We start from the raw sequence: 23,495 nt of genomic DNA, 5'->3' as shown, positions 1-23,495 counted from the left end.
CAGTACTTGCACTATGAATTTACTGCTCCTGGAGGCCATTTTTCCCTTTTTTGTTGCCCTTGATGTTATTGTTGTTGTTGCTGTTGTTTAGATAGGACAGAGAGAAATCTCAAGAGAAAGGGAAGGGAAGACAGAGAGAGAAAGATAGACACCTACAGACCTGTTTCACTACTTGTGAAAGTGACCTCCCTGCAGGTGGGGAGCTGGGGGCTCTAACTGGAATCCTTAGGTTGGTCCTTGGCACTGGTCCTTGTGCGGGTCCTTGGTACTTAGCACCATGTGTGCTTAACCTGCTGCACTACCACCTAGCCCTCTATCCTAGACTTTTAAAGAGTTGATCAGTTAACACAGTACCATGAGCCACTTTATACAATAAACTTATTTTATAGACAATAATTTGCTCTATAGTTTCATTAGAACACACAGAAGTGTATAAGTGTTGTTGAGATTCTTTACATGATATGTATGTATATGTGTATATTTTGGTATTTGTTGCTACTTAGTAAATTGCACTAAACAGCAACTTAAAATGATGCACATGAGAGTCAGGACTGCTTAATTATTATAAATCCTGGCATAGGCTCTCACAATATTGCAACCAAGATGCTGGACAGGAAGAGAATAGAGGCATTGCTTACAAAAAAAAATGTACATGGATGTCAGCTGGAGGCTCTGTTCCTTGCCTCATGACTCTCCCCACTGGCCTGCTCACAGCATGACTGCTTGCTTCTCTTAGAAAACAGCACCACAACAGATATGTCTCAGACCTAATCTCAGCAGACACAGACACACACACACACACACACACACTCACACACACTCACACTTCTGTTACATTCTCTTGGTCATAAGAACAACTTTGGTGTGTGGTGTGGTGGAGAAGCTCTGCAAGGAGTCACTGGGCCATCCTTGGGCACTATCCCTCCATGATCATTTTGTCCATGTAAATGAATACTCCAGTAAAGGGGGAAAAAGCAAGAATATTAGGAGTTACAGAAGTAGAATGGTTTTTCCTTTCCTTCTCCCCATCTAGGTGTATATTTGCCTTGATTCAGAAGAAAATTGTAACCTGTCTAGCCAGCCTAGTGACACAGATGACAATGGAGTCAGCTGGGAATCTGGGCCTGAGAGCCTTGATGAAGCACTGCAGAGATTCAATAAGAAAGTAGAGACATTCCCTCCTCTGACAGATTTTAGAACAGGTAAGCTAACTTTTGAGTAAGTAGGATTCTTAATACTAAGTGTCTTGTTTTAGTGGGCTAACAAAGTTCTGTTTTTTTCTAATGTTAACTGGCCTTTTTAGTTGTGGCTAAGACTTCACCACTCTAGGCTGACTTTTTTTTTAAAGATTGTATTTATTAATGAGAAAGAGAGGGGGAGAGAAAGAGCCAGACATCACTCTGGTACATGTGCTGCTGGATTGAACTCAGGACCTCATGCTTGAGAGTCTAGTTCCTTAACCACTGTACCACCTCCCGGACCATTCTAGGCTGACTTTTTCCAGACAGGAACATAGGGAGAGAAGGAGAGAGAAGGACGCCATAGCACTAAAGCTTCCTTCAGTACAGTGAGGACCAGGCTTGAACCTGGATCATTCACACAGCAAAGCAAGCTCACTTTCCAAGTGAGCTGCTTTAAAAAAAAAATATATATATATATATATATGTGTGTGTGTGTGTGTGTTGATGAAAAAGATGGAGAGGAAGAACACCAGAGCATTACTCTGGCACATGTAATGCCTGGGACAGAGTCCAACACTGTGTCCACAAACCACAGCCCAAGCTACTAAAGTAAGCTATTTCCCTGGCCCTAAATGGCATTTTCCCCACACTCACTTCATGTGCATATTCTCTCTGAACTTTCAGAACACTCTGGATGTTCTTTCCTGTTTTCTACATAGGTGAACTAAGGTAAGTGCCTTGGGGCACTTTTACTTTCCAAACATCAGATTGTATTGGAAAAGCAACTACATAAAGATGACCTTTCTAAGCTTGGGCATTTGCCTCTAGTGCAAATTGTGAGGCTTATCATATCTACATGGCAGTAATTTTAATTACAAGCCACCCATGTTGGCTTTGAGAGAAAGGAGGTAATTATCAAAATATTAAAAAGTAGAATAAAACAAAAAGTAAATTTTTATCTGTTTGTTTATTGGATATAGAGAGAAACTGGAGGGGGGAGATAGGGAGGAGAGGAGCTTTCCCCCATAGGTGGAGACTAGGGATTTGAACCTGGGTACTTACATATTGTAACATGTTCATTCTACCAAGTGCACCACTACTTGGCCCAGATACCTTTGTAGAAGGTAATGGTCCAAATGAAAATATTAGGGAGCACTAGAAGTGGGAAGAGTAGAACAATGACCTAGGCCATGGCTAGTAGAGAACTAAGATCTGTGTTTTTCTTCAAGGCTTAGAGTAAGAGGGAAAGTGCTCATTTCAGTACAAATAAAAAAATGTGAAAGCCAATATATGGTCAATTATTGAGTGTTTTAATTTTGGATGGTGAGTTGTTAATCTTCTTTGTACTTACCTAATTTTTTTTTTTTTTAACCAGAGCACTGGTCAGCTCTGGCTTATGGTGGTGCAGGGGATTGAATTTGGGACTTCAGAGCCTCAGGCATGACAGTTTGTTTGCATAACCCATTAAAAACCTAAATACCTTTTTAAGAAAATAAAAGACTTTTTTCCTCTCTCTTTCCAGAAATGCCTTGCCTTGCAGAATATGATGACGGCTTATGGTATAGAGCAAAGATAGTTTCTGTTAAAGAATTTAATCCTCTGACAGTCCTGGTACAATTTGTTGATTACGGGTCAACTGAAAAGCTGACAATAAACAGGTTGTTGTTGTTTTGTTTTGTTTTGGTTGGTTTTGTTGTTGTTAAAATATTTGCTTAATTGTTTATTGCATAGAGAGAGTAAAAGAAAAGGGGGGGAGGGTAAGACACTGCAGCACGGAAGATAACCCCAGAGCTGTGGGGGCGAGGCTCACACCTGGATCACATGCATGGCAAAGCAGTTTATGCTTCCAGAAGCTCTCTTGCTAGCCCTGGATAGAGTATTCTTGGGTGGAGTTCTTTTCCATTCAAGACTTTCTGTTTTCATTTTTGGTGGAAATTCCAATATGGCTTTGTCCACCAGATTGCTCTCTGTAAAATATAGCAGTATATAGCAGTCTTTAGGAAGACTCCCACAATCCCCAAAGTCAGTTTATAGCTTTTTTTTATTATTTAAAGTTTATTTTCATGAGGGCAGGGGAGAGAGATTCTATAGTACTATACAGTCTAGCATATGGCAATGTCAGAGATTGAATGTGGAGCTTCTGGAGCCTCAGGCATGTAAGGTAAGTCTGGTGCAGTACCAGTGTGCTATCTCCCCAGCCCAATTTATAGCTTTTATTTCCCATTACTATAAAGTCTTATAGCAAAATAGGTCTGGAGTGCTGGTTTTCAGCTTAGCCTACCCCTGTTAGCAAGATTAAAGTATGAAGGAACTTTTTTTCTTTGTGGATAGGCTTCTCTGTCACCATCACCTAGATCTGAGCTTCTCTTCCTTGCTATGAAAGCTTGTTTGAGATTCAAGTCTGTTTCCTTGTGGGTATTTCTGTGTATCCTAACTTTGTTGCTTATTTGAGTAAAGAAAAGCAAAGATCTTTTTCAGCCATTTTCTAGAGCTTTTTTCCCCTTGTAAATGCAAAGTAGGGGTCAGAAAATGGTTTACCTGAGGGTATACGCCTAACCATATATGAAACCATATATACCATATGTGAAACCCCAGGCATCACATGGGGCCATGACAGAACTGACAAACTCTATGGATGGTGAAGCAGTGCTGCAGACTCTCTCTCTCTAAGATTGAAAGAATGAAAAGGCTGGTCTAGGAGCAGTGGAATCATGCATGTGTGACATCCCAGTGCTGAAAAAAAAATTGTAATAATGAAAACTGAGCATTGGTTTGTCATGTGCAAACTTTATCCATTCATTTGTGAACACTTGGGTTGTCTCTAACCTTTGGCTAATATGAATAATGCACAAATCCCTGACATCCTGCTTTCTGTTCCCTAGGGTTTAGATTAGAAGTAGAATTGCTGGCTCACATAATCCTTGTTGTTAGTATTAGGAGGACCAACCCAAAGAAAGGTTCCATTGCAGTTGTGCTATTTTACCTTCTCAAATGTCCAAGGGTTCCATTTCCTCTACTCCTTACCAACACTTGTTATGTTGCTATTTTTCATAGTAGCCATCCTAATGGGATTGAGGTGATTAATTATGACTTTGACTAGCATTTCTCTAATGATTAGCAATAGTGAACATCTTTTCATTGCTTATTGACCACTCCTATTAATTTGGGGAAAGGCCTTATTTATTAATACATATTTTTCTCTCACTCAGCAGGTTGCCATTTCACTATTGACTATGTCCTTTGCCCATTTTAAAGTTTTGACATAGTCCAGTTTATGACTTTGTTCTTTAAATGCCTGCATTTTTCATGCTGTATCCAAAAGAATCATTGCTAGACTCTGTGGCAATAACTTCCCCACTTTTATAGTTTTAGATTAAATAGAGAATTTAATTGTGACACTGAACATTTTAACTATTTTGTGACAGACTACGTCAGATTCCTCTCCATTTGATGCAGTATCCAGCTAGAGCCATAAAGGTTCTCTTGGCAGGGTTTAAGCCTCCCTTAAAAGATTCAGGAAAAACAAGAATACCGTATTGTCCCAAATGGAGCATGGAAGCATTGTGGGCTATGATAGACTGTCTTCAAGGAAAACAACTTTATGCGTCTTCAAAGGTAAGTATCCATCTTAACTAGCCAGAATCTTCCCACAGCTAATTCTAGGATACTTTTTTTTAAAATTTTTTTAAATATTTATTTTATTTATTTATTCCCTTTTGTTGCCCTTGTTGTTTTATTGTTGTAGTTATTATTGTTGTTGTCGTTGTTGGATAGGACAGAGAGAAATGGAGAGAGGGAGGGGAAGACAGAGAGGAGGAGAGAAAGACAGACACCTGCAGACCTGCTTCACCGCCTGTGAAGCGACTCCCCTGCAGGTGGGGAACTGGGGTTCGAACAGGGATCCTTATGCCAGTCCTTGTGCTTTGCGCCACCTGCGCTTAGCCCGCTGCGCTACCGCCCGACTCCCGATACTAACTTTTTTTAAAAAGATTGTATTTATTCATGAGAAATGATAGGAGAAATAGAAAGAACCAGACATCACTCTGGGACATGTGCTGCCAGGGATTGGATTTGGGACCTCATGCTTCAGAGTCTAATGCCCTATCCAGTGCGCCACCTCCCGGACCACAGGTATTAACTTTTTTTTAAATCTTTTTAAAAAATTTTTTTAATTTTTAATTATTTGTTTTCCCTTTTGTTGCCCTTGTTTTATTGTTGTTGTAATTATTATTGTTGTTGATGATGCTGTTGTTTTTGGGTACAATTCCAAAGAATTCCCACCACCAGAGTTCCATATCCCATCCCATCCCTTCCATTGAAATCTTTTATTCTCTATCCCTTTGGGAGCATGGGTTCAGGATCATAGGGTACAGAAGGTGGAAAGTCTGGCTTCTGTAATTGCTTCTCCATTGGACATGGGTGTTGCCAGGTCAGTCCATTATCCCCAGCCTGTTTCTGTCTTTCCTAGTGGGCAGGGCTCTGGAGATAGTGTTTTAAGAGGCTAACACAAAAGGGTAAACCCAGTAAGTCTCCATAAGACCCAGGGAAGACATTGTGAAACTCTTCTTTGGATCCTGTTTGTAGTTAGTTAAAATTATCATCATCATCCTTGGATGGGAATTCTAGTCAAAGTTATTAAAAAAAATCAGTGGATGGGAATTGTAGTCAAAGTTATAGAAAGTATCAACTGTAGTAATATAAAAGTTATACTGATGGGAGTCAGGCGGTGGCGCAGCAGGTTAAGCGCACGTGGCGCCAAGCCCAAGGACTGGTGGAAGGATCCCGGTTCAAGCCCTGGCTCCCCACTTGCAGGGGAGTCGCTTCACAGGCGGTGAAGCCAGTCTGCAGGTGTCTTTCTCTCCCTATCTCTGTCTTCCCCTCCTCTCTCCATTTCTCTCTGTCCTATCCAACAACAATGACATCAATAAGAACAATAATAACTGTAACAATAAAAAAATTTAAAAAAAACAAGGGCATCAAAAGGGAAACTAAAAAGATTTTTTTAAAGTTATACTGATTTTGAAATATTTAATGCAGTTGAACCTATAGCAAATGGTTCAAGTAATTAATTCCAAATCATGTTTAGTATAAACATGCTTTCTCTTCAGGATTCACATGTTACAAAAAGGGTAGCCTACAGGAACAGTCTGGTCTATATTCATGTTTTATTTAGCACACAGCTTATAAAATTGGAAAATCTTATCCAAAAGTGATTATTATAAAATTTAAGATCCCTAGATCTTCCTTCCAAAGTGGCATATGCACTTCCTTTAGAAGGAAGCTCCCTTCAATTCATCCACATCTTCAATACTGTCACTCCAGCCTAACCTGCTCACATTGGGAACCTGAGATCTAGGGATTCTTTTTTCTTTTTTAAATTTTACCAGAGCATTGCTTAGCTCTGGCGTATGGTGGTGCAGAGAATTGAACCTGAAATTATGAAACTTCAGGCATGAAAGTCTGCTATCTGTCATGCTATCTGCCCCTGCCCAGATCTGGGGATTCCTGAGTGTTCGCTATGACAAGGATGAATGAATGTCAGTAAAACATTACTGTTAGTAGAAAAGCTCTATACATACCACGATAGGGTATGTTGCAACAAAGCAAAGGGCTCTGGAGAAGGAAAGCAGAGAGAGGGAGTTGGGGGGGGGATTTGGGGATACTGGTACCTGATGGTGGGAAAGGACGTAACCTGGGAGAGTATTTTGCAGACACCTGTCACAGGAGATGAGAATGTGTCAACAACTACACTATAAACCACTAATACCCCAGTAAGATGATTTTTAAAACATAATGCTTAATATATAAATCAGTGTTAATAGGAATGAAGTATTAAGGAGTATTGGTTCCATCTAGGAAAACTTTGGGGAGAAATTATATTTTAAATACGGTAGAAAGGAGATGTTTTGCAGACACCTATCACTGGGAGAAATTGTACGCAGGTGTCAACAACTGTACCATTAACCATTAACTCCCCCCCCAATAAAATGATTTGAAAAATTAAATAAAAGGATGGGGAAAATAACTGACAGAATTCAAAATCATCAAATATCTCTTGTAAGAATGAATTATAGAATTATAAAATGTCTTTTACTTCCTTTGTTATGTAAGAGAAAAGACAGTAAAGAAAGTATGTTTGGGGGCTACATGGTAGCGTACCTGGTTGAGTGCACGTTACAGTGCACAAGGACCCAGGTTCAAACCCCCAGTTCCCACCTGCAGAGGGAAAGCTTCACAAGTGGTCTCTCTCCCTTTCTATCACTCCCTTCCCTCTCGATTTCTGGCTGTCTCTATCCAATAAATGATTTTAAAAAAACCCTGATGACAAGAAAAAAATGAGTAAACTATTTTCTTTTTCTTTTTTAAACTTTATTTATTCATTAATGAGAAAGATAGGAGAAGAGAGAGAAAAAACCAGATATCACTCTGGTACATGTGCTGCCAGGGATTAAACTCAGGTCCTCATGCTTGAGAGTCCAATGCTTTATCCACTGCACCACCTCCCGCACCACTCTTTTTTTTAATTTATTTTTTTAACCAAAGCACTGCTCAGTTCTGGCTTATAGGTGGTGAAGGGGCTCGAACCTGGGACTTTGGAGCCTCAGACACAAGAGTCTCTTTGCATAACCATTATGCTACCTACCCCTATCCTTTTTTTAATTTTTTTGATTGCCACCAGATTTATCGCTGGGGCTCAGTGACTGTACTATGACTACCACTTTCGATGGCCTTTTATTTTTTTTCTTTCTTTCTTGCCTATTTTATTTGATATGACAGAGAGAAATTGGGGGGGGAATAGAGGAGAAAGAAAAGATAAGACACTTGCAGATGGCTTCACTACTCATGAAGAGTCCTTCTGCAGGTGGGGATCGGGGTCTCCAACCCAGGTCCTTGTGCATAGTACTATGTGCTCTTAACTGGGTGGGTCACCACCCAGCCCCCCAAAAAAATTTTTTCTTAACACCTGTATCTTTTAAATTTTAGGCTCAGGCACCAGAACAAACAGTGACATTATATGAAGATGAAGAGTATCCAGTCCATATGCTACTAGTAGAAATGGGACTCGCAGACCTAGATGAGTAATTCAAATATGTGACTTCACCCTCAGTCAGCATAAGGCAAGTGAGTGGTAGCAGTGGTTTTTAATGCTAAATTGCACATCCTCCCCCCCACCACACACCCACACTTATTAATACGAGGAAGACAAAGAACCTGAGCTTTATGATGCTGGGGGCTCCAGTTGATACCTCATGCTTGTAAATACCTGCTGCCCCACCTCCCAAGACAGTGGACATTCTTTGATTTCTCAAAGAAATGACACAAAGGTCAACAGGAATCTATTCACTAGATTTTTTTTTTTTCATAGGCTTTGCTCACCTACTGGGAACCAGTATCAAAGAGTTCACCATCTGTAATGGTGACCTCTTTTTAGGATGACAGCTGTCATGACTATTATGTCCCAGACACAAATGGGGTTAAAGAAAAGAGCAGAAAGTGGACACTAGGAATCATTGCAGCTCATAGCTAACTAGAGGGTAGGCATATAGCACTGTTGACAAGTCACTGTCCTCATCACAAAGGTCCTAAAGCACTTGGGTATCCAGCTCTTGGTTTATTTCCATTCTTTCACATAAATGTGACAAGTGGTTCAGCAACTAGATGTGAATTTAACTTTAAGGAAGTATTTTAAATGACCTTTTTTTTTTTTTCCCCAGGTACAAGATGGAGAGTACAGCAACCCATAAAGTTTTCTGTTACATTTAGACCATTTTAGGTTTGGTTTTCATTACTTGTTCTTCAATAGGTATTTTTTTCTTAACACTCAGTAGAAAGTGGAAAAGTTAATAAATGTTTGCTTTTAAGTGTTTTCTTTTACTATTTTACTTTAATTTCAAAATGAAATAATGTAGACACATGGGGGGGGAAGCATTTAACTCATCTCTGTCCTCTCATGAAACAATTAAAAATTTAAAATCCTCCTCTGGAGGCTGGGGTGCTGGCTCAGTGGTAGAGCACAAAACTTGCATGTGTGAGGACCATAGTTCAATTCCTGGTATTATGTACTTTGGTCTCTTTTGAAAAAATTAAAAAAAAAATACTTGAAGAAAAAAATACAGTCCTCTATCCTAATTGCTTTTGAAAAGTTTTGCACTTTTGTAGCCCGAGGGGTAGCACTGTGGATAAAGCCACAGACTCCGGAAGTATAACACCTGGAATTCATGCCAGAATTCATATGTGCCAGAACTGGAATTCATATGTGCCAGAGCTGTGCTGTGGTACCCACAACCCCTTTCAGTAAATTTTTTTGTCTTTGACTTTTAAACTTTTATATTTCGTTCTTAAACCATCTAGAATTGGTATAATTAGAGAGATTCTTTCAAGTCACTGCCAACACTATTGTTAGGATGTGCTAAGTGACTAGAACAATCTATTATTACTACGTACATATATGTAGATGATCTACCATTCTTCTAGAGACATCTTGTGTCAATCCCCATGGTCAGGGTTAGGGCTAATCAGCAAACAGTGGCTGGTCATCTTTCTTTCTCAAGCAGCCCATTTTGACCAGAGTCACTCTCATTATAACTTCTAGTATTACTTCTGCTTGGAATAACTTCTTCGACCTATTTGTATTATTTTAACCTCCCATTCTACTATAGTAATGAACAGTATCTGTAGAAGATAATGTGTTTATTTTGAAACAAATTGAGCACAATAGTTTTTTAAATTTTTTTTAAGGAGAGAGATACAGAGAAGGACAGTAAAGCACTGCTCAGCTCTAGCTTGTGGTACTTGGAATTGAGCCTGGGACCTCTAAGCCTCAGGCCTGAATCTTTTGCAGAACTATTATATTGTCTCTCTACCTGAACACAGTAATACTTTAACTAGTGACATCCTATTTCTCCTGAGTAAACTTTCTGTGTAAGTCTTTGTTCTAAAGCTGATATGCTGGTGGAAAATTTATGTGGTATTATAGTTTCTGTACTTCTTGGGTTTTAGAACCATCTGTAGTCAATAAAAGAATCCATGTTGTAATTTTAATTTCTACATAATTTATATTAAATATTGGTTGCCTCAGTCTTACACCTAATATAGAAAGACAGGGTAGGTGAATTTAAAACAAAAAACATCCTCATCCATTTCAAAGACTTAAAAGGCTATAAAATTTTATTTTAGATCCAATCTTCCATTTGTATGCACATATACATGAACATTCACACAGTATGTATAAATTAAACAGAATCCACAAGAAATGTACATTCTTTTACCAAGAAAATCAAGTTAGTGTTATTTCATGATTAGGGTCAAGGCACATTACAGCTTTGTGTCCATTAGAACTTTACCATCTTTGTCTTTAACTCTTACTCTGCCTGATGTGTATTTTGTTTCCTGATGACCATTTGCATATACAGTTTTAACAGTACCATCTGGGTATTCCCTTCTTTTGAACTGAGCAGTATGGAGTTCTCGTTGGCCATTGTTAAATTCTATGATTTTGTTGCCATCTCTGTAAGATAAAATTTAGAATTAAAAATAGGAAATATACTACAGTAAAATTAGTTTAAACTAGCCTTTTCAGGGGTTGAGGAGCTAGCTCACTCAGTAGAATGCACACTTTACCCTGCACCAAGGACCTGAATTCAAGCTGTTGGGCAACACATGGGAAAACCTACACAACAGTGTGCTCCCAAGTGATGAGAGGGACACTTCATAGGTATGAAGTGGTGCTGTGGTATCTCTCCTCTCTGTGTCTCACCCTCTTATGGGGAGGGGACTACACTTCAGTGAAATGGCATAGGCACAAATCCTCAGCAGTTATAGCTGTCTTTTCATCCTGGCAGTTACTTTTCCCAGGGACATTCTTTAGTCCTTTCCCTACGCAAACCTTCTTTGCAATTTTTTCCAGTGTTTCTGGGCAGGCTGTAAGTTCCAATGATTATGAGTATTTAACTACCTATAAAATATGTTCATGAAAAAGTGTTTTCATCACAAAATGGGTTTAATTTTGGCACTGTATTAACACAGTTTTCCAGGCTGGGAAGACAGCATCATGGTTATGTAAATAACTTTCCTGCCTGGGGCTTTAAACTCCAAGAGTTCAATTTCCAGCATCACGTGCTTGAGTCATATTCTAGTGTTCTCACTCTCTTAATAAATAAAATTGAAACAAATCTCTAACATCAAAACACTTGAAAAAGTTGATTTTTTTTTTCTCTGCCTCCAAGGTTATCACTGGGGCTCAGTGCCTGCACTATGAATCCCTGCTCCTGGAGGCCATTTTTCCCATTTTGTTGCCCTTGTTATTGTTGGATAGGACAGAGAGAAATTGAGAGGAGGAGGAGAGAAAGATACCTGCAGACTTACTTCACCCCACCCCCCCACAGGTGGGGAGCTGGGGGATCAAACCAGGATCCTTGCGCTTTTGTACCATGGGTGCTGAATCCGCTGCGCTATAATGCCCAGCCCCCAGAAGTTGCTGATTTTCAAGAATTGAGTCAGGGTGGGCAGAGGAGTAAAGTGTCAGGCAGCATTCCTTTATTACTCCCTCAAATTTCACCAAATTTATTTCTAACCAAGTATTCCTTTCCTGGTTCTAGGTGTTAATAGAGATCCCTTTAAGTCTAGAGACTATGTAGTGCTTATGCATTTCACACTACCCAGAGTTCTGAACTCCAAAAGGCTGAGAGAACTTTTTTAAAAAATATATTTATTCCCTTTTTGTTGCCCTTGTTTATTGTTATAATTATTGTTGTCGTCGTCATTGGGTAGGACAGAGAAAAATGGAGAAAGATAGACACCTGCAGACCTTCTTCACTGCCTGTGAAGTGACTCCCTGGCAGATGGGAAGCCGGGGGCTCGAACCGAGATCCTTAAGCCAGTTCTTGCGCTTTGCGCACATGTGCTTAACCCGCTGCACTATTGCCCGACTCCCGAGAGAACCTTTCTTAACCTGCTCTCAAAGTGTTTCGTTGGTGACTTCTGAGCTCTTTGAAATTTTGAGTGACATATGAATGCATAGATATTTAGGATTTCTAAAATTCAGCTACTCAATAAATGTTGAACCAAAAAACTAGCCCGTCCAGAAATGAACAGGTTTCATACCGTTGTACTCGGACAATTGTACCATCTGGGAAAATGCTTTCTTCTTGTCCATCGGCAAATATGTTTTTGATCGTCTGATCAGGAAATGTGATTTCCTTCCTTCCATCTGGGAAATGCTTTTCTATTTTGAAAAAGGGGGATACAGATATTTTACTTGTAAAGGAAGAGTAGGATTTAACAGAGGGAGGACAGCAAGCTATACCTATTTGTCCACTTGAGAAGTGCAGGACCTCCAGCCCTTCAGGGTAGGTGGTGTGAGTGGTCTGTGCTGCTGCGTAGTAGTAGATCTAGAAAGACAACGCCCACAAGCCTTTTTCCACAGAGGTTCTTGTTAAAGGTGGATTTCTGCAGACTATTCAACCATAACCCCCCACCACCACCACCACCAATCAGTAAGATAGCTCTTTTGCAGATGGTCTGGCCTCAGTCCTGCTTACTCAGGCCCCTCCTGACATCACCATCCTATGTCCAGATGGAAGATAGGACTGCAAGGCAGGCAGGGCCCACCAGTGGCTCCAAGCCATAGCCCCACATTCCTAACTCCTCTTCCCCTCATCAGAGCTCCCCAGGCAAAGAAACAGGGAACTCTCTCCTAGATTACTAGAATGACGCTAAAACCACACTTGCTCTTCCCCAGTGCCAGTTTCTGTGTACGCCGGGTTGCCAAGCCCTTCTCCAGTGCCCCTGTTCACAAGGAAAACAACCTGTGGAGACTCACCACACTTTCATCCGGCAGGACCCGCTTCACATCACCATTAAAGAAGGTGACGGTGACACTCCTCTTGTCTGCGCTCACTGCTTTCTGAGTGCCATTTGGAAACAGTATGACATGACACCCATTCGTATAAACCTTCTCTATCTGGAAAAAAAAAGAATGTAGGAAATGTCCTCCCATAATTGCTTCCAAATTACCTACACTGAATTTTTTTCAGAATAAAGTAACACATTCTCAAAAGAGGAAAGCTAACAAGCTCATTAACAAGGAAGGGCTAAGGAGATGGGCCAGTGACAAAACACACATCTTCTGTGTCTAATAGCCTGGGACAAAAAGACAAGTGGAACTCCATGGGTGGCAGAATTGGACTTTATCCTTTCTATTAAAAAGAAGCTGGGGAGGTGCTCAGTAAGACCGTAAACCTTGCATGTGTAAGGACTCTAGCACTACATTAAAGATCTGGCTAGAGAGCTGCTCACCAGGTAGAGCGGCTACCCTGCCAAATGCCCAGATTAAGCTCTAGTACCCTTCAAGAATTGCTGTGACACTGGGGGAAGCTCCAGTGTTGAGGTGTCTCTCCTCCTCTTTGTCTCTATTTGAATGAAAAGCAGCCTGAAGCAGTGGAATTGTGGAACTGAGCATGCATGATGCCCCAGCTCTACTCTAGAGAAATTAACCTTAAGGATCAGTAGGTAAGGAGATAAATCAGCCCATCAGAGCAATAGACTACATGCCTGAGGGCCCCAAGGTGAAAGGTAAGAAGCCTGCAACACCATATGTCAGGGCTGAGCAATGCTCTGGTCTCTCTTACTACAAATTAACTTAAGGGGGGGGGGACACTAAGGAAAGAGACTGGTGGTATGGACTGACGCCCATGTTCAGCAGAGAAGCAATTACAGAAGCCAGACCTTCCTCCACCTTCTGTACCCCATAATGACCCTGGGTCCATACTCCCAGAGGGTTAAATAGGAAAGCTATCAGGGAAGGGGATGGGACATGGAGTTCCGGTGGCGGGAATTGTGTGGAATTGTCCCCCTCTTATCCTATGGTCTTGTCAGTGTTTCCATTTTATAAATAAGGGGGGGGGAAGCAGGCAGTAGCGCAGCAGGTTAAGTGCATGTGGCGCGAAGCACAAGGACTAGCGCAAGGATCCAGGTTTGAGCCCCCGGCTCCCCACCTGCAGGGGGGCTGCTTCACAGGTGGTGAAGCAGGTCTGCAGGTGTCTATCTTTTTCTCCCCCTCTCTGTACTATCCAACAACAGCAACAACAATAATAATAAGGGCAACAAAAGGGGGGAAGAGAAACACATTGCTATTATGTCAACTGTCTCCCCAAGACAAAGTTGTTTTGTTTTTTTTCTAAGAGATGGGTGTGTTTTTTTGTTTTTGTTTGTTTTGTTGTTTTTATGCTGATTGAAGGTGTCAATCTACCTTCAGTAAGGAGTTCGGAAGACTTCCCTAACGTAAGCCTTCTTAATGACCAGATCATTATCACTCTTAACAAATTATTTTGCACTAGAGCCACCATGTTGTTTTTCCGAAATTCAGAAAATGCCATTTTCAGCTCATGTGAATCAAGATCAAAACATTATCCACAAAGAAAGATTGGCATTTCTCTTAAATCTCAATCTTTCATTTATTTTTGCTATTGCCAGGACTTCACCACTCCAACCAGACCTTTTTTAGACAGAATGTTGAGACCACAGAAGCAACAGTTTTTTCAGTGCAATAGGGGCTGGACTTGAGCCTGTGTTGGGCACATGGCAAAACAATGCACTTATCCAAGTGAGCTATCTTGCTGGCCCAACTCTCCCCTCTCAATCCCTCCACCATTTTATGAGAGAGCAGCACACTACCATGTAGGTGGTCGAATTTTCCTCACATACACAAAGCCTTAACTCCCTTAATACAATTATTCATTGAAGGGATTGGTCTATGGGTTTTTACAATTCTTTATATTCTGGCTGTTTTCCCAATGTGGTGTCATTGAATGTATTCTTATATCCTCGTTTGCTTTTTTTTTTTTTTTTTAACCAGAGCACTGGTCAGCTCTCACTTTTGGTGGCGCAGAGGATTGAACCTGGGACTTCAAAGCCTCGGGCATGAGAGTCTCTCTGCATAACCATTATGCTGTCTACCCCACCCCACCCCCTTTGTTTCCTTAAGAACCTAGTGGTTAAAGGTAGAGGCAAAACTGAGTTCTGCATCCATCACAATGAGAAGAATATTTTCAAGGTTCTGCTGTGACCCCTTCAAGGCAACACACTCAGAAGTAGCATGTAACTCTGAACTCAAAGAGTTTGGGATGGTCTGTCACACCCATGAGGCCTGCCAGAAAGCCCTGCCACCTTCTGTGAGCTACTGAGGAGTATTAACTATCACCCCATCAGAAACTCCTTTGCTGTTTATTAGCTTGAATTCTTCTAAAAAAAAAAAAAATGAAACAAACAAAAAACCAGTCTGGATGTTGGTGCATCACACATTACCATGCATGCACAAGGACTTCCTACAGGGAGGAAGCTTCAGGAGCAGTGAAGCAGTGTGGCAGATGTCTTTCTATCTCTATCTTTACTACTCTCTTAAATCTGTAATCCAATAAAAAAAAATTTTTCTTTGAATTAAAACACTTTCCTCATCTAATTTTTTCCTCATTTAATTTTTTGAATTAAAACACACACTCTTCCTCATTTGTTACCCTAGAGTTTATAGGGAGAAAGTCTAAGTACTTCCTTTTGACTACTGTACTTTCCTTCCATCACTCTTCACTCCCCACTGAGAACTTTGGGCTGGTAATTTCAACTACAATGGATCAGATTAGGGCATTTAAGAAAGTAAAATTTAAATAAATCTGAGAACAAATTCCCTTATCACCTACCACCCCCCTAACAAACCCTGTTCTGTCCCTTCCCCGTTTCTGTGAGTCGGGGCAGGGAGTTGGGGTGGGGGTCCTGACATGAGGTCCTGAGTTCAGTCCCCAGCATCACACATGACAAGAAGATGCTCCAGTTTGTGTTTGTCTCTCTCCCCTCACTGTCATAAATAATTTTTTAAAATTTATTTTCCCTTTTGTTGCCCTTGTTTTTTATTGTTATAATTATTATTGCTGCTGCTGTTGACATCATTGTTGGATAGGACAGAGAGAAATGGAGAGAGGAGGGGAAGACAGGGAAAGAAAGACACCTGCAGACCTGCTTCACCACTTGTGAAGCGACTCCTCTGCAGGTGGGTCTCGAACCGGGATCCTTCAGCCGGTCCTTGCGCTTTGCACCATGTGCGCTTAACTCAACTGCACTACCGCCCGACTCCCCATAAGTAAATCATTTAAAGAACAAGGGAGGATGACTTGCAGGGAGGGTCCAGTCTTAACCAGGCTTTTAAAAAGAAACTAAGATCACACAGACTTTTCAGCTGTTTGAAAGAAGGACAAGGAGTATATATACAAAGGTGCGGGATTCCTTCTTTTGCTGCATCACTAAGGAAGAAAGAGCAACTAAATGCAAGGACCATGCTGACCATTATCACAGAAGTCCAAAGGTTTGTGTTAGAGTCACACCCCACAGTACCAGACTTCTTAGGTCCCATCAACAGTCTTAAAGATCAATTATGTCTCTGAAGTCCCAGGTTCAATCCCCAGCACCACAAGCCAGAGCTAAGCAGTGCTCTAGTCTTTGTGCATCTTTATCTCATAAAAATAAATACCAATTTAAAAAAAAAAAAAGATCCAATTATGGTTTCACTATTTAAAACAAAATTTGTTTAAAGGTTTACTTATTTATAGAGACAAATTGAGAAATGGGGGGCTAGAGAGGGAAAGAGAAAAAAAGACACCTGCAGCACTGCCTCACCACCTGTGAAGCTTCCCCCCACACACACACACAATAAAAACTAGGGGATTGAACCCAGGTCCTTAGCATTGTAACATGTGTGCTCTACTGGATGTTCCACCACCCTGCCCCTAAAACAAAAATGTTTAAACCTTTCCATCAGGATAACTGATTTCTCCCTGAATTTCTTCTTCTTCGTCCTCTTTTTCATCATCATCTTTGTAGTCTCGATCTGGGAAGTCAGCTGGTTCTGGGGGCTCCCTGGGTGAGGCAATCTGTAAGAACAACAGGCTCTTGTGTCCTAAAGCACATAGATTCATAATGTTTCAGGTGGCTGGGGAAATAGTTAAAGAGCATTGGGTTTGTATGCCTGCAGCTCCCAGTTTGATCCCCAGCAGCATACATTACAATATTGGTGACTCTGGCTTCTCTTTCTCTGTGTCTAATGTGAAATAGTCCCATATATAATAAATAAAGCATTTGCAATATATATAACATTTCAAGCAGCTAAAATTTATACATTTTTCCAGAAGTCAAATTGTTAAAGGATCCTATGACTGTTTTCCTGTTATAAACATTTACAGTGCTAACAAAAATGCATCTTATAAATGGCTTAGAAACAGAAGCCAGGATCCTGGAAAAAGTTCAATATGCTAGAGCATAAGAATTTCCTGGCTGAGGTTCCAGGCCCCAGGTTAAATCATCAACACTACCATATGCCAGAGCTGTACATTGGTCTGTCCCCACGACCCCTTAAATAAATGATACAGAAATTAATCAATTTCAAACCTGACATCTATGTGTTTGAATATATAAAAATATACAAAGAGGTTTACCTGCCCTTTATCCAAACTTCCCAAATCCCGAGAAGGCACAGGTTTGGATTTTCGAGGTAGCTTATCTGTTAGAATAGAACTGTCAGTTTTAACTACAAGTTTCAAATACACTTAACATCATGATCAAACATTTTCTTTTTTAAAATTTCTTTATTGGGGAATTAATGTTTTACATTTGACAGTAAGTACAATAGTTTGTACATGTATAACACTTCTCAGTTTTCCATATAACAATACAACCCCCACTAGGTCCTCTGTCATCCTTTCAAACATTTTCTTAGTCATATTCGTGTGTGTGTGTGTGTGTGTGTAAGAGAGAGAGAGAGTCACTGTCTATAAACAATTAAGGAAATCTTGACATTGTTCTTTACTAGTTCATAGACATTTCCCATTACATATTCAGATACATAAATCCCAGTTAACTCAGAATGACAAAAAACAGAAATACCTGGTCACTGAAAGTCTGACATCTGGAAGAGGCAGGTGTTGTTCAACTAACATGAAGATGAGCCCAAAATTGTTTTGGAGATAATTACAGAGATAGCGGGTAACAAGTGTGGGGCATCCAACAATACAGAGTTTTCTCTAACAGAAATAAGCTAGGGTTTCTATATAGGAATGTGGGTAAATCTTAACACTTGGGAGAAAAAAGTAAATCCCAGACACACAGTAAATACATTGACTTATGGACACAATGTAGTAAAGCAATTAAAAAAAATAAAACCAAACTCATCATGATATAAATTAGCTACACAGTAGTATAAAGAGGGGGACTTCCACTATATTTACAATGATTTTCTTCCTTAGAACAGATGTAACTTCTCCCCATTCCTGAAATATGTTGCAAAGGCTTACACAGCTTCTTACCTTGTGATGGCAAATAATTCCTCTTGTATTTTTCTACCTGGGTTCCTGAAGAACTCTGACTGCTTTGAAAGCGAACTGAAGAGTTCTACAATATAAGATAATTTTAAATATAAAGTTGTTAGCATACAACATCAGTACAATTAATGAAGCTAACAGAACTCGGCTTACAGTGAGTATGGTTCAGTTTGTTCACTGGCAGTGCTTTTATTTATCAATAGTAGACCAAGCTGTCATGAACAAACTATCTTCCAGGAATGAATACATACACAATTTCTGGAAACCCATCATTCTTCAAGTAAGGACATAAGACAGTGCAAGCCAAGAGACTTCTGGGATGAGGACAGGAATTCCTAGTTAACACCAGTGTAGCCCTATTCTCCTCTGAGTTGCCCTTAAGGGTCTTCAACACTCTTAAGTCCTGTTCCTGCTGAGAGGACAGCTCACCACAGAGATTTCTCACCCTCCAAGCAACCCCCCTGATTTTACAGAAGATATATATATTCCTTGTTCTCTATCACTGCCTGCAGCCACAACCCTATACCTGTCCCACCTAGCTCGGAGTTTGTATGCCCTTCACACGAGCCTGTTCCAGATGTGCTCTTAGACTTTGCTTCTGTTTCTTGGCCTACTTGCTGCTCCTCCAATTTAACTCCATCCTACCTGCTCTTATATTCCAGTGGGAAAATGCTGGAATGTATTACTATCAAGAGAGCTGCAGGGGCCAGGTGGTGGTGCACCTGGTTAAGTGCACACATTATAGCATGCAAGAACCCAAGTTCAAGCCCCTGGTCCCCACCTTCGGGGAGGGGGAGCTTCATGAGTGGTGAAGCAGATTCAGGTGTCTCTATGACTCTGCCCCTCTCTAACTCCCCCCTCCTCAATTTCTCTCTTTATCCAATAATAAATAAATTTTAAAGAGAGAGCCAAAAAGACTTCAATTTCAAAGTACGCAAATCCAGGATATGAGGCATCCTACAAAATAATTACCTTCATCTCTTCAAAAAGGCAATGCTATTTAATGAAATGCTTAAGTATTTAAAACTGAGATGCCAGGGGCCGGTGGCAGTGCATTGGGTTAAGAGCACAGAGTGCAAAGCGCAGGGACCCACACAAGTATCTAGGTTCTAGTCCCCAGCTCCCCACCTTCAGGGGGGTCACTTCACAAGCAGTGAAGCAGGTCTACAGGTGTCTTTCTCTCCCCCTCTGTCTTCCCCTCCTCTCTCCATTTCTCTCCTATCCAGCAACAACAACAGTAGTAACAAAAGGAACAGCAACAACAATAATAATAATAATGAAAAAATAATGGCCTCCGGGAGCAGTGGATTCGTAGTGCAGGCACTGAGCCTCAGTGCTAACCACCCTGGAGGCAAGAAAATAAATAAATAAACATTGAGATGCCACAATTTCTATAATTATCAAACAGTTCAATATATATATAAATAGTGGTCTGGGAGGTGGCACAGTGGATAAAGCACTAAACTCTCAAGCATGAGGTCCTGAGATCAGTCCCCAGCAGCACATGTACCAGAGTGATGTCTGGTTCTTTCTCCTCTCCTGTCTTTCTCATTAATAAATAAAATCTTTTTTAAAAAAATTTTATTGACAAAAACCACAAATAAAATCTTTTAAAACAACTTTTTAAGATACACAAATAAGGCAAAATGTTAACAGTGTCTGTTAACTGAATCAAGGTCTGTGTTCTGGTATTTAACATACAACGCTTTCAAGTTTCTCTACCTGAGGAAAGTTTCAAAATAGAACATCTGAGGAGGAGTAAACTCCATTTTCTGACTACCACTGCCCATCTTCCTAGTTTGTTCGTTCTCATTCTCATACTCTATCCCCCAAATGTCTACAGCCTACAGAGCCCACTAGTCACTGGTCCACATCTGTTTTCTACGCCCTGTCTGCTGGTTTTACATGGTGTGACTCTGAGATTCACTGTAGTCTCTCATGCTGCACATACTGTCAGCGCCCATCCTTTCTTCTACTGTGGGGTTCACCTGAGCTGACCACACCTCTCCTCAAAGTAATTCTCTGCCACCCTATACCCAAAAAGCTGAAGAAAGAAAGAAAAGCACCACAGATCTCGAATATAAATGAGCCTCTAAGTGTAGTCCAGGCATGAGACTGCAATTCCCTGTTCTTTTGCTTTCCATTATCCTAGACTCCAGGTTCATACTTTCCTGTCACTCCCAACTCCTCTTCCCTCCTGACGCTCAGCTGATGACCATGACTCCCTGGATAAACTAGAGTGTGGCAGGAGTCTTCCTGCTATCAAGATGCTATCAAGAGCTTCCTTCCACTCCACAGCCAGCCCTGGGTCCACACTTCAGACCTCCTGGTACACAGCACAAAGTGTCCAGGAATTGGGCAGCACCTTCCATCAAAGCCACTCAAAGGCTCCCATCCCACTCCTAAACTCAAGTTGCTTATGGGAATCAACAAAGACCTAGAGAAACAGCCTGGGAGATGGCTCAATGGATAAGGTGTTGGGCTCTAGGGAATGAGGCCCCAGGTTCAGTACCTGGTATTGTGTATGCCCGAGTGGTACTCTGGTATTCTCTTCCTCTCCTTAATAAACTTTAATTTCATTTCTTTGTTTGTTTTTTTTTTTTTGTTTTTTTTTGTTTTTTTTGTCACCACGGTTATCACTGGGGCTTGGGGCCTGCATGGCAAGTTCATCATTCTTGGAATCTTTTTTTTCTTTTAAGATAGGACAGAAATTGCGAGTGGAGGGAGATACAGAGAGAGAGAGAGAGACAAAGGAAGACACTTGCTCATGAAGTTTCCCTCCTGTAGGTGGACACTGGTACTCAAGCCCAAGTCCTTGTTTGTGGTAATGTGTGTGCTCAACCGGCGCACCACCATCCAGCACCCTACCCCTGACCCCCCAATGAAACTTTCTGGCCTAGTGAAATCTGCACCTGCCACCCTAAATCAACTCCCTACTCTCCCTACTATGATCCCAGCCACTCCGTAACACCAGCTTCAAGCCTGCTCTTTCTCTCACCTAGTTGTCCTCCAGGTTCTCTGATGCCAAGCTTCAGGCAATGACTCCAATTCACAAATGTCACTTTCTTAGTAAGAATTCCCTGGCTTGTGATCTAATCTACGACACCCCTTTCACCACCACAGTTATCTGCTCTTTCCTGATCCTTCTTCACTTTCTTAGTAAGAATTCCCTGGCCGTGTGATCTGACCTACGACACCCCTCTCAACACCACAGTCACAGTCATCAGCTCATCCCTGATACTTCTTCCTTAGTCGCCACCCCATGTCACACACCAGATTCTATGTTATTTATTTCTCTTATTTAATGGCCTTCCTCCTGCCACTAGAATCTAAGTTCCAAGAGGGCAAGGACGCTGTTGTGCTGCTTACTGTTTCAGGCCCCAGAGCTTAAGCCATGGCTGGCACTTCACAGATGTAAATGCAGAATGAAAGACTCAACCCAAAAGAATAAGATGCATGTGCTTCCTGTAAAACTCCACTGTTAGTTGTTTTTTTTTTTTTTTGCCTCCAGGGTTATTGCTGGGGCTCAGTGCCTACACCATGAATCCATTGCTCCTAGAGGCTATTTTCCCCCTTTTGTTGTCATTGTTGTTGTAGCCTTGTTGTAGTTATTATTGTTATTATTGATGTTGTTCAGTGTTGGATAGGACAGAGAGAAATGGAGAAAAGAGGGGAAGACAGAGAGGGAGAAAGAAAGATAAGACACCTGCAGGCCTGCTTCACTGCCTGTGAAGTGACTCCCTTGCAGGTGGGGACCCGGGGGTTCAAACTGGGATCCTTAAGCCGGTCCTTGCACCACGTGCGCTTAACCCACTGCACTACCACCCGACCCCCCACTCTGTTAGTTTTAACTGAAACTACCTGCCTGTTGTGCTGTATCTCCTTTACAGGAATTATACAAGTTAATTTGAAGCCTACCTATATAGTAATCTCAACAACAGCAAAAAAATAACTTTATGTGTGGTAAAATAAAGGTAACGAAGTTCATTGTCTTGGTTTGTTTTTAACTTAAGTTGTGTTTATAACTGCACTATAACATGTGTTTCAGGTATGCATCACTGGAAATCAGCCTGTGTCACTGTAACTATTTTTGCAGCTACATTTTTTGGCATATTTTTGCAGGTAACTATTTTTGCAGTATACCAGGGCTATTGCATACCCAATACCACCCTCCAGCTCCAGAATTTCCTTCTATGTTGTAAAACTGAAACTCTGTTCCTCTTAAACAGTAAGTCCTCACTCTTTCCTCCCACAATTCCTGCATAAAACCTTTTTACTATCCATCTCCATGAATTTCACTGCTCAAATATCAAAATGTCTGCCCTAACCTGACACAACCGGCTGCTTCCAGAACTCCCAGGGGCTCATCTTTCTCCACGGACTCACACACTGACCCACCTTGGTGCTATTCTCAGTAGCTTCTGCTCTCTTCCAGGCATCTAGTCGGAATCTTTCCATCACTTTGATTTCTTCCCGGAGGTCTGTGTTCTCTTTGACCAGCATTTCAATCTGGCTTCTAAGACGACCATGTGTACTTGACCATTTTGCTTCCTTTCTTTTCAATTCTTCCTGTAAATCTGCTATCTGCTGTTTCAAAGACTTTCAACAAAACCAGAAAGAAAGAAAAAATCATTAGGATGACAGCAGTGCAATAGGAGAAAAGAGCTAATATCAACAAAAAAAAAAAAAAAGAGGTGCCAGCCTACCAGTCAATCACATTTTCTAGGCCAGAGTCTCATCTCATGCCATCAACAAAATTCATGGAAAACCCAGGAGAAAGAAGCTGCTCACAGCAACCACACTGCCATAAGGTAATGAATGTATAAATCAAGACTAATAAAAAGAGAAAGAAAAATAAATGCAGGAATATCAGAAGAAAAATGAAGAGAAATTCATAGTTAATTGAAAGAAGAGTCGAGGTAAATTGATGTTTATACCTGAGGTCAATGGGAGG

General features: G+C 40.9%; 2 protein-coding genes and 1 non-coding gene across 6 annotated transcripts in view; 2 read left to right on the top strand and 1 right to left on the bottom strand.

The window, feature by feature from the left end:
- Positions 1-8,299, top strand: part of RNF17 (ring finger protein 17) — a 127,583-nt gene extending 119,284 nt beyond the window's left edge. For both annotated transcript variants that reach the window (XM_007528942.2, XM_060194751.1), the window contains 4 exons: positions 1,034-1,202; positions 2,704-2,839; positions 4,607-4,796; positions 8,166-8,299. In XM_007528942.2, the coding sequence (XP_007529004.2) occupies positions 1,034-1,202; positions 2,704-2,839; positions 4,607-4,796; positions 8,166-8,264 (594 nt within the window). In that variant the 3' untranslated portion in view covers positions 8,265-8,299. The remainder of the gene's footprint in view (positions 1-1,033; positions 1,203-2,703; positions 2,840-4,606; positions 4,797-8,165) is intronic.
- LOC132539705 (small nucleolar RNA SNORA26) lies at positions 5,656-5,773 on the top strand. The gene has a single exon (XR_009551031.1). It is a non-coding gene; the product is annotated as a small nucleolar RNA SNORA26 (small nucleolar RNA).
- A 2,032-nt stretch (positions 8,300-10,331) lies between the features above and the next one.
- The window catches only part of CENPJ (centromere protein J), a 56,293-nt gene continuing 43,129 nt past the window's right edge, over positions 10,332-23,495 (bottom strand). For all 3 annotated transcript variants that reach the window (XM_060194743.1, XM_060194742.1, XM_060194744.1), the window contains 8 exons: positions 22,940-23,140; positions 18,527-18,611; positions 17,660-17,724; positions 16,976-17,098; positions 13,003-13,143; positions 12,487-12,571; positions 12,285-12,405; positions 10,332-10,689 (listed from right to left, as the gene is read on the bottom strand). In XM_060194743.1, the coding sequence (XP_060050726.1) occupies positions 10,497-10,689; positions 12,285-12,405; positions 12,487-12,571; positions 13,003-13,143; positions 16,976-17,098; positions 17,660-17,724; positions 18,527-18,611; positions 22,940-23,140 (1,014 nt within the window). In that variant the 3' untranslated portion in view covers positions 10,332-10,496. The remainder of the gene's footprint in view (positions 10,690-12,284; positions 12,406-12,486; positions 12,572-13,002; positions 13,144-16,975; positions 17,099-17,659; positions 17,725-18,526; positions 18,612-22,939; positions 23,141-23,495) is intronic.

This window comes from Erinaceus europaeus, chromosome 7, assembly GCF_950295315.1.
Source record: "Erinaceus europaeus chromosome 7, mEriEur2.1, whole genome shotgun sequence".
In the NCBI taxonomy this organism is placed as follows: domain Eukaryota; kingdom Metazoa; phylum Chordata; class Mammalia; order Eulipotyphla; family Erinaceidae; genus Erinaceus; species Erinaceus europaeus.
The sequence above is the reverse complement of the archived record's forward strand: the minus strand, read 5'-3'. Positions and strand labels throughout refer to the sequence as shown.